At 35.1% G+C, this 15,741-nt stretch overlaps 1 protein-coding gene across 1 annotated transcript in view; it reads left to right on the forward strand.

The window, feature by feature from the left end:
• Positions 1–6,478, forward strand: part of COL11A1 (collagen, type XI, alpha 1) — a 226,752-nt gene extending 220,274 nt beyond the window's left edge. The window contains exons 65-67 of the mRNA XM_010830962.1: positions 419–487; positions 2,679–2,912; positions 4,776–6,478. Of these exons, the coding sequence (XP_010829264.1) occupies positions 419–487; positions 2,679–2,912; positions 4,776–4,922 (450 nt within the window). The 3' untranslated portion in view covers positions 4,923–6,478. The remainder of the gene's footprint in view (positions 1–418; positions 488–2,678; positions 2,913–4,775) is intronic.
• Positions 6,479–15,741: the final 9,263 nt, after the last annotated feature.

Raw genomic sequence — 15,741 nt, forward strand, 5'->3', positions numbered from 1 at the left:
AGTTACTAACTGGATGCTTCAGGATGCCTCCCTTGGTTATGAACTACTAAAGGTTTCTATCTGCCTTGATGGCAGATTCCAACTGGCATTGTGAGGGTTTCTTTTGCAAGGAGTTGCCTAAGAGTTCTGCCCACATCTCCTATAGCCAACACTTGGTATGCCTTTACCAGGTTATTTTCCACCTCCCTTATTTTGTAGCAATTAAAGAAAACAGGAAAAAAAATTGGCTCAAAATTCACTAAATGGGAATTCACAGATCTATCTGAAATTTTGCTCTTTATCCTGTTTTGTATTATCCAGGTAAACCATTTTAAAAACTCTTCAGCATCACAGTATTACTGAAAATAAATGATAAATATATAAACAATATTGTTTATAATTTTAACCTGCTTTCTAACTTTTCTTTTCTTTGCAACAGGTAAGAATTTCATCATGGCCAAAGGAGAAACCAGGAAGCTGGTTTAGTGAATTTAAGAGAGGAAAACTGGTATGTTATTACCTTAGCATGCATGGTGTATCTTAAACATCATAACTCAAGTTCAAATTATATAATCTCTAGCCCCTTACTGTGAAAGTCTAAATCATACAAAGCAGGATTCCATGTACTCTCTAGTTTGCTTTATCTAAATCTCTTAGACCAATTTTGGGATTTTTAGAGAGACGTCTAAAATTTTTACCAAAATAAATGGAAATATATTAAATTTATTAAAATAATAAAATCAAATAAAGTATACATTTCACTAAGTACTTGAGATAGCATAAAAATGGACTATATTAGAAATATGAGTTATAGAGAATATAATATCTATTTAGGAAGGATCTCTGACTATTTCATTTCCTTTATACTTGAAATCTAATTTATTCTTTGTTTTCAATTGCAATAAGAATTTTTGGAATGTGAAATGTTTTTTCCAATAGTTACATCTGGAAATAAAGTGAGCTGACTGACTGACCTTTTATATGGATTACAGCACATGTTTACTTAGATATTTCCATAGAATTACCAGTTCGTGGTTAGTCATTTTCTAGAGATATTTTAACATTGCATGCCAAAACTAAATTTGCATTTAAAAGCTGTTTAAGATATATTTGTTTTTGAAATGTTAATTATAATGTATTCTAATGAAAGTTTCTCATTTATTCAGATAATTATTCAAATTTTCAATGTTCTTTAAAAAAATTATGATTTTCCATTTATGACTATTTATACAATCGTTATCCTCTAAAAATCTACACATATTACTAATATTCTCCACATTATAAATCTCTAGTTCAGTTTTCAAGTTACATATTAAATATCCATGTTACAGTTTTATCTTCGTGTGAGATAAAAATACATACACAAATAGAGCTCTCTGGGTGTAGTTTTATTTTTTGCTGTTTTGTTTTCCTTAGAGTGGATTTCCCAGTTTTTTCTCTAACCTCTCAGGTATTCTCATCATCTGAACTGTTAATCAGAAAGAATTAAGTAAATCAATAATAAGGAGGAAAAGTGAAGCAAAAGTTGCTTGTGGACAGTTGTCCATGGAATTCTCCAGTCCAGAATACTGGAGTGGGTAGCATTTCCCTTCTCCAGCAGATCTTCCTGACCCAGGAATCAAACCAGGATCTCCTGCATTGCAGGCAGATTCTTTACCAACTGAGCTATCAGGGAAGCCCAATAAGAAGGAAAGTCACAGATAACTGCCTTTATATTGAATTAATCTATAACCTGGGCAAATTTCTTACTTAATTTTTAAAATATAAGTTTATATGTCTCAGCTAATCCCAGATAGTTTATTTACACCCAGTAAAACAAATTACAAGCTTGACAAGAGAGACAGTTTTTAATAATTTGAAATTAGGACTGTGTTCCTTCTCAAAACACAAATTAAGTATTTCCTGATAACAAATATTTACTTGCATGTCTCAGGCAATATGCTTGGTGCTGATGATACAAAGATGAATATAATTACATCAACTAAGAACAGACAAACAGGAGGTCTGTGGTGAAAATTAGAAGACCAAAAACCTCTTGGAAGACTGTGGCCCCAAAATGAAAAATGCAGGAATGTGTCGAAAATTTTGAATCAAACAGATACACTAGGAAAATAGGGGAAAACAAACATAAAAATAGTCTGTCTTTGCATTTCACTGAGATTCCTTGATTTTCATTTTCACTGTTTTACCACTCTATTATTCAAAAGGGCTTCCTTGATAGCTCAGTTGGTAAAAAAATCCACCTGCAATGCAGGAGACCCTGGGTCGATTCCTGGGTCAGGAAGATCCACTGGAGAAGGGACAGGCTACCCACTCCAGTTTTCTGGCCTGGAGAATTCCCTGGACTATATCAAAAAGGTACAGGAGTATAATGAAATAATTCTTGGAAACAAATAAAACAATTACATTTTTTTGTGGTATTTACTGACTGACTAGGAAAATGAAGTGTAGAGGTAAAATGATTTTTTTTTTCCAAGATAAGTATTGTTGATAGTAGCTAAGGTGAAAACCCCTCTTCATTTCATAAATTCCTATATCTGGGTCTTCTGACTCTCAGTGCATACCTTCTTTCATTAAGTAAGAAATAGGTCTGTTGATACATCCACATGCTTCTGGGATCTCAATTCACTGTTGACAGTGATTTTATTCTTTATAATAGAAAAGAGTCTTTATGTGTCTCTTTATTCTCTTATTTCCAGCTTTCATATTTAGATATCGAAGGCAATTCCATTAATATGGTGCAAATGACATTTCTGAAACTGCTGACTGCCTCTGCTCGGCAAAATTTCACCTATTACTGTCATCAGTCAGTGGCCTGGTATGATGTGTCATCAGGAAGCTATGACAAAGCACTTCGGTTCTTGGGATCAAATGATGAAGAGATGTCCTATGACAACAACCCTTACATCAAAGCCCTATTTGATGGCTGTGCGGTGAGTATAGTCCCTGTGGCCTTCTTTCACAGAGATGAGAGGCAATGTATAGCCATTCCACTTTAGCCCTAAGTCAGATTTCTCTCGTGAAGGGGATGTCAATTGTCATTAAGCCTTGATGCTTAACACTGACATATTAAAGTGCTGCTGCTGCTACTGCTGCTGAGTTGCTTCAGTCGTGTCCGACTCTGTGTGATCCCAGAGACGGCAGCCCACCAGGCTCCCCCATCCCTGGGATTCTCTAGGCAAGAACGCTGGAGTGGGTTGCCATTTCCTTCTCCAATGCATGAAAGTGAAAAGTCAAAGTGAAGTCACTCAGTCATGTCTGACTCTTAGTGACCCCATGGACTGCAGCCTACCAGGCTCCTCCATCCATGGGATTTTCCAGGCAAGAGTATTGGAGTGGGGTACCATTGCCTTCTCCAATGCATGAAAGTGAAAAGTGAAAGTGAAGTCGCTCAGGTTGTCTACTTGAAAGTTACACAGTCGTGTCCGACTCCTAGCAACCCCATGGACTGCAGTCTACCAGGCTCCTCCGTCCATGGGATTTTCCAGGCAAGAGTATTGGAGTGGAGTACCATTGCCTTCTCCAATGCATGAAAGTGAAAAGTGAAAGTGAAGTCGCTCAGGTTGTCTACTTGAAAGTTACACAGTCGTGTCCGACTCCTAGCAACCCCATGGACTGCAGTCTACCAGGCTCCTCCGTCCATGGGATTTTCCAGGCAAGAGTACTGGAGTGAAGCCAGTACTGAAGCCATTGCCTTCTCCGATATTAAAGTACAGTATATTAGAAACCACTAGTACTCACACACAAACACACACACAGATACAGAAACTGAAACATACATATAGACACACTTTTAAAGCCATAGCAGAAGGTAATCTTGGGTCATATGTTATTTTTATGGAATTATTCCTGATATTTAAATACTATTACAGCTAGTTATTCGTGGAATGAAAAAGATCAAGAGCCTTATTTCATTTGCCTCCTTAATTCATGATTCTAAAATGACAGTTAAAGGAATCATCATTATACCATTCATACCATAGATAATTCTTATCTTGTATTTTGCTTATAGAGGTTTGCGGATTGGTATTATGTTACAAGAGCTTAAACAGATACAGTCATTTTGTTATTTTAATCCTCTGCAACTGTCTTTCTCACACATATGGTAATTTCATAACAGCAAATGACCAAGAGAGCATCCTTAAATATTTGTTTTCCTAGCTGATTACTGAAAAGCCACAATTACAAATAAACAAAGTAAGTAGCTTACACATAGACCAAAGAAGAGAACATACTGTATATTGAAAGGAGCAAGTGATTTAGATTTCCCAATATAATGTACTGATAATTATTCATAAAATTTATACATAGCAACAGAAATACTTTGACTTGGGCTTCTTGTATTATAATTCCTACACTGTATTCAAATTTTTCTTAGAAAATTTGCTTATATGTGTGTGTATACATATATATATTTATATATATATCTTAATTATTGTAACAATGGTAAGGATATATTATTTATGCAAAGATATGACCCAGTACCAATATCAGTTTTCTCATATTAAAATGTATATATCAATTCAGTAAGATTCTCTGAAGCTGTGCAATATATTAGAGTAACATTTTGAATATGTGCAGCTAAATACTAAATACGGTCAACATTCAGAATTTAAAACTACATATGACATCAGTGATAACAAGAAGAGTGAATTACTACAAAGATAATGGCAAATTTGTTTTCCATTCTCTTCTTTCTTACCTTCTTACCTCTACTCAGAGGCTTAAGAAAAAAATAATGTATGTTAGAAGTATGCAATGATTGTATAACTTTTTATTTCTTCTTAACTTTACAGTCCAGAAAAGGCTATGAAAAGACTGTGATTGAAATCAATACACCGAAAATTGATCAAGTACCTATCGTTGATGTAATGATCAATGACTTTGGTGATCAGAATCAGAAGTTTGGATTTGAAGTTGGTCCTGTTTGTTTTCTTGGCTAAGATTAGGACAAAGAACATATGAAATCAACAGAAAATATACCTTGGTACCACCAACCCATTTTATGCCACATGCAAGTTTTGAATAAGAATGGTATAGAAAATAACTTGCTACATATGTATGTACCAATTAGGAAATACTGATGCCCTTGTGGGCACAGAACCACATGACAAAACTTTGAAAATCATAAAAATATAAGATAGTGTGGCTGAGATGGAAACAGGCCTTATTCTTGAATCCCAATTTTCATCTCTCCTTTTCCTATTTGGATTTCTTTGGTGCTGTAGAAAAAAAAAAAAAAAGAGAGAAAAATATATATTCATAAAAGATATGGTGCTCATTCCCATCCATCAAGGATGTGCTAAAACAATGTGTTTAATAAATTGTAATTTTATGTACAGTTCTATACTGTTATCTATGTGTCCATTTCCAAAACTTGCACGTGTCTCTGAATTCCATCTGACTCTAATTTTATGACAATTGCAGAAATATGATGGCAATAAATATATGTATTATGAAAAAATAAAACTGTAATTTCTGGTGGCTCTAATTCCCTTCCTTTGATGAATAATAAAATGCCTTTGTATATATTGATGTTGAAGAGTTCAGTTATTTGATGTCGCCAACAAATTTCTCAGAGGGCAAAACCTGGAAGACTTTTGGAAGCACATACCGAGCAACTCTTCTCTTCTGACCGTAACTTTGCTGAATTTCAGCCAAAAACATCATGCATTTTGATGCTTTATTCAGTGCTATACCTCAACCGTTTTCTTTTCAGAATCCAGGATCTCACAGGATACTTGTATATATGGAAAACAAGCAAGTTTATATTTTTGGACAGGAAAACGTGTATGAGAAGCTATTTTAACAGATTGATGCCTACATCAAGCAATCAATCAGTCACATGTACAATTTCTTTAACTACGTTATCTCATCTCATTGTTTTCAGTGTGCTTCAGCTATTCAGGTTAATATTAAAAGATGGAAACTAAGCAGTTATTTATGAACTTGTTAAATGTTATATTTTAATCAATCGACTTCTAGAATTTGATGCTAAGTTGCATATAGTCTTCAAATATTATTTTACTTGCACCTGTCCAACAAATATTATTTCTTTTCTTTCAAGATAATATCATACATTATTTGACCTACCTAATTGCTAATAACATAAGGGTGAACTGTTACTAATAGTGCTTGTACTAAAAGTCATACTTATTAAAAAAAATAAAAATATTTTTTCCACTAAGGCATTTTCTTTCAGGTAGCTTGAAATAGCAGTAAAATCTAAAAATAACAAATTGAACTTTGTATCTATTTTAAGTAATATATGTAAGACTTGAAAATAAATGTTTTATTATTTCTTATATGAAGTGTTAAGTTAATTGATACTAGATTTCACTGGAACATTTTCAACTGATAATTTATCACAAAAGAACATACTTGTAATATTGAAATTAAAACGTGAACATTGTCATTCAGAAGTTCTTTTATTTTTTAAATCAAGTTTGTAAATGTCCTTTGAAGAAGGGAGATATGAATGGTATAAATAAACTCAAGTCTTGTCTACCTGGATTGGTCATTCTCTTTCTTAAATAGGTTTTAAATTACTCTATTGCAGAAAAGGCTTTCAATTTGTTTCTTGACCATCCAGGTTAGAATAGTTTTACACTTCTGAAAGAGAATATTATCCTTCATAGATTAGTTGTTTAAAATTCTCCACATTTCTAAAATAAACTCTATAAACAAAATGATAGGATATGCTTACTTTTTAAAATATTTTTATAATTAAAAACTTTATGACGTTTCAAACATTCATAATTTCAGCATTACAAGAATTTCCAGATATTTTACTTGACTTTATATAGACTTTATATAGACTTTAATATAGACTGTATAGGCTTCCCTGATAGTTCAGTTGGTAAAGAATCTGCCTGCAATGCAGGAGACCCCTATTCAATTCCTGGGTCAGGAAGATCCCCTGAAGAGGGGATAGGCTACCCACTTCAGTATTCTTGGGCTTTCCTTGTGGCTCAGCTGGTAAATAATTCGCCTGCAATGCAGAGACCTGGGTTCGATCCCTGGGTGGGGAAGATCCCCTGGAGAAGGGAAAGGCTACCCACTCCAATATTCTGGCCTGGTGAATTCCAGGGACTGTATAGTCCACGTGGTCTCAAAGACTCAAACATGACTGAGCAACTTTCACGTCATAGACTCTAAATCATACATAAAATAATATTGTCTATCAAGAGGAATTCCATACATCAGACAATTTAATGAATGCATAGTAATGAGGGAATTTTTTCATATTGACCTGCATTGGGGAAGTTGCATCATTTGTCCATTTAAACAAAATGGCTTCAAACGTGGCACTTAACTGAATTAATGCATAAATAGCTAACTCACCTATCCTTTTCTATACCTTTCATCTATGCATATGGTCTTCTGCATGCTATCGAATTTTTTCTGTCTCCTTATTGATTTCATCTGAAAAGGAATCTCTCCGTAAGGGAAAATGGATACTATGCAACATTCTAGTCTTGACCAAGAACTTATGAATCGTTCATGTGTAAATTATGGAAAGTAATATTGACTTTGCAGGCATAGGTAAGTCCTGGGCCTGATACACATAAAGTTTGGTATAATTTTCTTTAAAAAGCTAATACAAAATTACAAATAAAAAATACAAAAGTTACTATTTAAAATGAGTAAAGGTATTACAACAAATTATTAATTTAAAAAATGGACCAATACCAAAAGTATCAGAACATCCAGGAAAATATTGATATTTTTATTAATTAAATCTCTAAAGTACTTCTGTAACAATTTTATCCATGTGTTTGCTTGTTTATTTATTTATTTGGCTGCAACCTCTGAGTGCCTCTTCAAATGACAATCTTAAATTTCTTTTAGAAATAATGTTTCTCTAACAAGTTAGGTTTAAAGTGTTTTTTATTGTCAATAGCTTAGAGATGTTTCAGAGTCAAATTCTGTTATTGGTGAGTATTGCTTAATGTTAGATTATTTTAAATTCAAGAAAATCTCTTTTATAGTTCCTTCACACTATACTTCACACCATAAATGTGTGAGAGTTTTCCAGAGCACAGCCTCTGATTCTGTACGTTTTCCTACCTTGTTGCTCCTCCATTATCAATAGATTCAGGTTCTGGGCACCATAATACACGTGCATACAATGGTATAAATTCTGCCCTCGTAGCTTTTTCATTATCATAACAAGTGGGTGACAGGACTATTCCTGAAAGCCATATCTATACTGAGATTACTGGCATTTTAATTATACATAAATATTAGCTGCAAGCTACATAATTATATCCCACATAGGCATATTCCACAAATGCCAAGTAAATGAATCTCTAATCAAATTTCCTCCTTACAGCTTCCTTCCACACCGCCCAACACAAAAAAAAGAATATCAAGAAGTTGGCATGTAATCACAAAGTATTTAGCTGATCCTGGTTAAAGAATCTTTGGCAAATCTTAACTAATCATATGACCACATGGGCATATTTTTAGAATCTCGTTAAGGTCTTAGATGATGCCTGTGAAAGAGGATTATGAAGCTTAAGTTTTATTGGTTTCAAGTAAATAGTCCTCTGCAAGCTGGATAACAGCATGAATGAGTTAATTAAGGGCCTAGCACACTGATATACACTAAGAGCCAAATAAATAATGACTGTTGCAAAGTAAATACAGATTGTATCACAGAGGTCCAAATCAGGAAAGAGACTCACGTAAAATACAAGCCATGGGACTTCCCTGGTGGTCCAGTGGTTAACACTCCATGCCTGCAATGCAGGGGACCCAGGTTTGAACCCTGCTCAGGGAATGGGGTCGCACAGAGTCGGACACGACTGAAGCGACTTAGCAGCAACAGCAGCAGCAGGGAACTAGATCCTATATGCCACAATTGAGAGTTTGCATGCCAAAAAAAAAAAAAAAATCCTGCATGCCACAACTTAAAGTCCCACAAGCAGCAACAAAGACCCAGCACAGCCAAATAAATTAAAGAATAATAAAAAAGATGCTTCAAATCATCTTAAAAAAAAATAAAAGCCTTACAGAGATTCACAAAGGATACCAAAAAATGAAAGCAGTAGCATATACGATATCCAAGAATCCCAAATTCATCAGACAGAGCTTATCAAGGCCCATTTTACTAGGATGTTTTTGTTCTTGAGAAGGATAGGTTTGAAAGGTTTTAAGATCATTAAATTTTATATATTGTATTTTGCTAGTCTCATATCTCTGTCATTGTCTTTAGTCTCACTCTTTGCTACCCCATGGATTGTAGCCTGCCAGGCTCCTCTGTCCATGGGATTTTCCAGGCAAGAATACTGGAGTGGGTTGCCATTTCCTTTGTCAAAGTGAAAGTTGCTCAGTTGTGTCCGAGTCTTTGTGACCCCATGGACTGGACAGTACAGTCCATGGAATTCTCTGGCCTGGAGCTCAGTATTCTAAGCTGTATTCTCAGTATTCTGATACAATATTCTCAGTATCCTGGAGTATTCTGTGGCTCAGGCTAGAATACTGGAGTAGATAGCCTTTCCCTTCTGCAGGAAATCTTCCCAACCCAGGGATTGAACCCAGGTCTCCCACATTGCAGGCGGATTCTTTACCAGCTGAGCTACCTCGGAAGCACAAGCATATACAGAGCATATCTCTGTAGTGGTCATATAATTGATAATTCTTCAATGTAGCTTCAGCCCAGAGATCCAGAGATTGTAGAATTACTCACAATTTTAAATCTTTCAGAATATATTCTGCTAAAACATTCCAAGTTCAGTTATCAGTTCATAGGCAACACCTGCTATCTCCTTACTTATTTTCTTTTTTTTTCTTTTTTCCTCACTGAGTGGTTTATGTGATCTTAGTTCCCCAACCAGGGATTGAACCCATGTTCTCTACAGTGAAAGCACAGAGTCCTAACCAATGGACCACCAGGGAATTCCCTCCTCATTTATTTTCTGTCTTGTAAGTACAGCACTCAATATTTATAAGGAGATTGGTCAGTGTCAAAAGAGAGGGAAAAATGAGTTACCAACTTGCTGTTAATTCTTTCCTTCTAAAAATATAAACCAAAATAATTTCAGAAATATTTCATGATATAAAATCTAGAACTTATAATAGCCTTATAATGGCATTTCTCCCTATAATAATATTCATACAAAGCTACACAAATACACAGATTTTTATTTTTAAATCACCTCTATAAGTTTATAAAGAAGTAAAACAGGTGTAAATAAAATGTCTGCTATTTTTCTGGCTTACTGAGGGAAATGAATTTTCCTAAGGCACAAAGAAACTTTAACCTGAAAAGACCTCCATTTCTGAGCTCAACCTTGACAGGACAAGACTGAATTAAATAGAACAAACAAGTCCTCTAAGAAAGGATTTTCAGAGCCCTTTAATCGACACAGTGGAAAATTCTGTGTAACCAATTCATTAATGACACGGGTATTGGCATCTTACCTACTTCAGGAAAACAAAATAACTCAGTAAAATTGTTATCATAGCTATCGCTCTATAAGGCAAAATATATTTTAAAAACATTCAATTACAGTTTATGCAAAGTTTCTTAGCTATAGAGAAGCAAAGTTCACATGTTAGATAATATTATTATGTAGTTATTTCTACATAGTTACAGAGATCTTTACATCAGTCCTGAGAGAATCATGGAAAAAGAGAAACTGATAATAACAACATTAGAAAAACTCTTAAGTTATTAATTAATTAAAAGTGGAAAAGTGATATTACTAGGTAAATAATTTTTTTTAATTTTATATTTTTAGTGAAATAAAAGGCTTATCAGCATATCTTTCCTCTGTGTGGGACACCTCTCCCACCCCTGGGCACACCACCACCCTCCACCCTCCTGTTCTCTCTCTCAAAGTGAGGCAGGAGAGGAAGGAGGGCAGCTGCAGTGGGGGCAGAATTTTGAAGTAAATGTTTTCTAAAGATGGAGACAAATGGTTTTAAATAATTGAATCCTAAAACATCAATACAGAAAACGATGGTTATTTATCAGTTAATCAATGACTGAGGATATCATTTAGTGCTATCACAGGACAGTTTTCTATCAAAAAAATAAAAACTACCCAAAATAATTATGTCAGAAAGTGTCTTCACTAAATCCTTAATCCCGGATTAATAGAAGAAAGGAAAACATCAGTTCTAAAAGAACAGTTTATTATTGAGTCAATTCCTAGGCAGGTTGGTAAGAAGTCCAGGGTCCCTAAGGAAGAGAAAGGGGTCTGGAATTCTCAAAGAGGAAAGGACAAACTTTTTTTCACATTCCTTGGTAAGGATTATATAACAACAATGTATCCTGCTTGAGGACAGTTTCTCCTTCTTGAAAACCTTGACTAATCCTGTTATCTTAAAATGTATTCATCAAGTGACTGAAAGTTGCTCAGTCCTGTCTGTCTCTTTGCAGCCCCATGGATAATACAGTCCATGGAATTCTCCAGCCCAGAATACTGGAGTGGGTAGCTGTTCCCTTCTCCAGGGGATCATCCCAGTACAGGGATCAAACCCAGGTCTCCCAACATTGCAGGCGGATTCTTTACCAGCTGTGGCTCAGACGGGAAAGCATCTGCCTACCATGCGGTATACCTGGGTTCAATCCCTGGGTTGGGAAGATCTCTTGGAGAAGGAAATGGCAATCCACTCCAGTATTCTTGCCTGGAAAATCCCATGGACGGAGGAGGAGTCTGGTAGGCTACAGTCCATGGGGTTGCAAAGAGTTGGACACGACTAAGCAACTTCACTCACTAAAATGTATATTATAGGAGTGGGTCTGGTAAGATCTTTCTACTGTTAGTTCTAATTCTGTCATCTTAACATGTAAATTGTGGGAGTGGATCTATTAAGACCTTTGCAACCTTGAGACATTCTTTTGATTTATTGTAATAATCAATTAAAAAATATAGCTCCCTTGCTAAGACTAGTGAGGGGGGCACTCTCTGTCCCCCTTCTGATGTCTGTGTCAGAGGTTTCTCTGTCCTTTTTCACTTTAATAAAACTCTGCTACACAAAGCTCTTGAGTGATCAAGCCTTGTCCCTGGTCCAGAAGCTAAGTCTTATTCTTTGGAGACCATGAATCTGACACCATTTACCATAAGCTATCATTATCAAGTTTCAGATTATACAGATTTTTGGAGAACTGAAAGAACCATTAATACTGGTTTGTGAGTGTTTCATGAAGATGGCAGGTCTGCAAATATCTGTAGGGTTTGGATAGGTATGTGTAGAGGTGAGAAAGAAGACCATTTTAAGGAGGAAACCCAAAAAGAATTGCAGAGCACAAGTTGGTATAGCACTTGACCAAGAGGAGGAGTCTGATAAGTCCCAGTGATGAGACAGTATGGCCTGGGGTGAGGCCAAGGCCTGTGTTTAAGGTTTGGTTGTAATAGCTTGAAATCATGTAAGAGTATGGATAATATGCAGTAAATAATTTTAAATGAATGCTTATTCTTGAGTTAGACAGTCACAATGAAAGTTGTATTTAGAATTACTATTTTGGGCAGTTTTTACGGTATCTACCAAGTAGGCATTCTATGCTGGATGGATCTGTAAGATGAGTCAGATAATAAGAATTATTAAGAGAAAGTTTATTGAATGATTGTGAAAATTTAAGTGAGTGGTAATACAGATTTGGATTACAATAGTTACACTTCCCGGAGAAGGCAATGGCACCCCACTCCAGTACTCTTGCTTGGAAAACCCCATGGACGGAGGAGCCTGGTAGGCTGCAATCCATGAGGTCGCTAAGAGTTGGACAGGACTGAGCGACTTCACTTTCACTTTTCACTTTCATGCATTGGAGAAGGAAATGGCAACCCACTCCAGTGTTCTTGCCTGGAGAATTCCAGGGATGGGGGAGCCTGGTGGGCTGCTGTCTATGGGGTCGCACAGAGTCGCACACGACTGAAGTGACTTGGCATAGCATAGCTACACTTCCATGATTTAAGAGGAAGAGACACATATAAAACAATTTGAGAGAATAAATGACTATATTTTACAATATTTAAAATATCCCAGAGTCTTTCACTGGATACACATACAAGTAAGTTACAGTTGCATAGCTTTTGAGAACATATATCATAAAATAATAAAAAAGAAACCTTGTGTCTACTAAAATTTGAAACGCCAACAGGTTTCAGTAAGGAAAAAAAAAAGACATCTAACACAATCTTATCAACTGGCTTTGTATCACACATATTATGGTAGGATTACTTATGAAAATAATTTGTGATTGCTTAAATAGTACATGTTTACAACATTATGGGTAAATGGCTGTCTCCTATATAAATAAAAGTTCATCTATATTATCAACCACAGAGGATATACATTTATAGAAAGAAAAATTAACTGATAAAACAATTATTATAGTTTTGTCTGTTGATATTGAAACTTTATAAGTAAAAATTGGAACATAAGGAGTAAATAAATGGATAGGAGGCCTTGAAATAATTTTATATTATTAATTTGAAAAGAATATAATCTAGCTATAAACATATTAGGGCATGTAGGCACTCAATATCTATTTAAATATAAAAATGGGCAAATGAAGAAATCATATCTAAATGTCCTCTATTGTCTGCTCATCAAAGTCAAACTTTTTATAGATATACTGTTAGATAGGTTATAGATAGATAGAAACACTGTTTCTACTTTCTGACCCATTCTTCAATTCAGTAAAGTTGAACTCATCCCCTGACCATAAAAACTTTTCAAGATTGCAAATAATGGAATATTCACCAATCCAAAGTGCATTTTCTCAGAGACGACAACTCAGTGTGTCAAAACCTACTCCTTTTCCTGTGCTCTTAAGCTCAGTTAAAGGCACCTCTATCCACAAATTTACCTGGTCAAAAGACGTTCAAAGTCATTATGAATTGCTTGCTGTTCTTTCAAATCAGTCCTCTATTTTCCTCAATTTTCTTTTCTAGAAAATCTTTCACACCTTGTTTACCTTTTATCTTTGTTGATACTGCTTGAGTTTGGGTAGTGATGATTTTTCACCACAAAATTTTAATAACTTCCTGTATGATCTCCTACTTCTGGATACCCATATTCTCAAATGCAACATATAAAATTGTTCAGTGGCTTCCTATCACCTATAACATTGTCTTTTTTTGTTTTTGTTTATTTTACTGCTTACAAAGAGTATATTCACACCCTCCCCTTCTCTCTTGCTTTCTCTTATCCATAGGCACCTAACATGAAAATGAAATAACATTTGCAAATGAGTACTCATTGTGAACATCCTAATATGTAGTATTTCATATTAGAAAATGTAAGTTGTACAATGGGTTTCCCTGGTGGCTCAGATGGTAAAGAATCCTCCTGCAATTGGGAGTCCTGGATTCAATCCCTGGGATGGTAAGATCCCTGGAGGAGGGCATGGCAATCCACTCTAGTATTCTTGCCTGGAGAATTCTATGGACAAAGGAGTCTGGTGGGCTACAGTCCACAGAGTCACAAAGAGTCAGACATGACTGAGTAAGTAACAAAGGATAGTGCATTTGTAGATTGAATGATAAAGTTGTTAAAATCAGAATTAGAAGACTTAGTGATATGAGATGCTGTTCCTAACATATTTCTAAATGAAAAAGCAATTTTTAAATGCAGAAAGCATAGACTTTTAAGGTCATTTTTCATATATTTGAGATAAATGTAGCTTCCACTCTGTGTGTGTCTTTGTGTTAATCATCACATACAATTGAGAACAAGCTTTATGAATATATCAGTCCTTTCACCATGCCAAGCAAAAAGCATGGCAATTAGTCATTTGCCTATAAATTTCTCATCTGTAACAAAAAAGAAATGATGAATCATAAAATAAATACCACAATCAAAGACAGAAGTTCTTCAAGCTAATTCTAGTAACTTAATTCAAATGAAGCATGCAAAAGCAGACCCAGGGATAGGTTAGTTTTGTATACTGGTGTAATTATGTAAGGTTTCTCAGCAAGAATCCTTCACAGTGATACAAATGTATGTGCAAGTTCTATGCACTGTCTTCTGACTCATTGGAACTCCTGATGTTTCCACATTGCTATAGTTAAACAACACATCTGTTGAACAAAATGCAAGCTAAGATATAGATGTAGATCTTTGGAGAACCAGGAGAACTAAAGAATCAAAGGGAGACAAAGAAGACATCATTCCTACTTCATCTGTTCCTCTTCACTCACCTATTTTCACCTAATTAAATGATTTTTGTTTTTATTTTTTTTCCAGTTTTATTGAGACATAACTGACATATAGCACTGTTAAAGTTTAAGGTATACAGCATGATGATCTGACTTACAGACATCATGAAGTGATTACCACAATAAGTTTAGTGAACATCCATCATCTCATATAGATACAAAATAAAAGAAAAAATATTTGTCCTTGTGATAAGAACTCTTATGGTTTATTCCCATAAGACTTTCATATATAATATGGTGTGGTGTTAATGTTATTTATTGCATTATAACTGGAAGTCTGTATCTTTTGACCATCTTCATCCAGTCCCTCTCTCTCCTCATCCCCACTTCTGATAACCACAAATATGATCTCTTTTTCTATGAGCTTCTTTATTTGCTTGTTTGATTTTTAAGTATAATTGACCTACAACACTATGATATTTCCTGGTGTATGGAACTCAAAAGCCTCTTGATGAAAGTGAAAGTGGAGAGTGAAAAAGTTGGCTTAAAGCTCAACATTCAGAAAACGAAGATCATGGCATCCAGTCCCACCACTTCATGGGAAATAGATGAGGAAACAGTGGAAACAGTGTCAGACTTTATTTTT

This window comes from Bison bison, unplaced genomic scaffold (assembly GCF_000754665.1).
Source record: "Bison bison bison isolate TAMUID 2011002044 unplaced genomic scaffold, Bison_UMD1.0 scf7180017864519, whole genome shotgun sequence".
Lineage (NCBI taxonomy): Eukaryota > Metazoa > Chordata > Mammalia > Artiodactyla > Bovidae > Bison > Bison bison.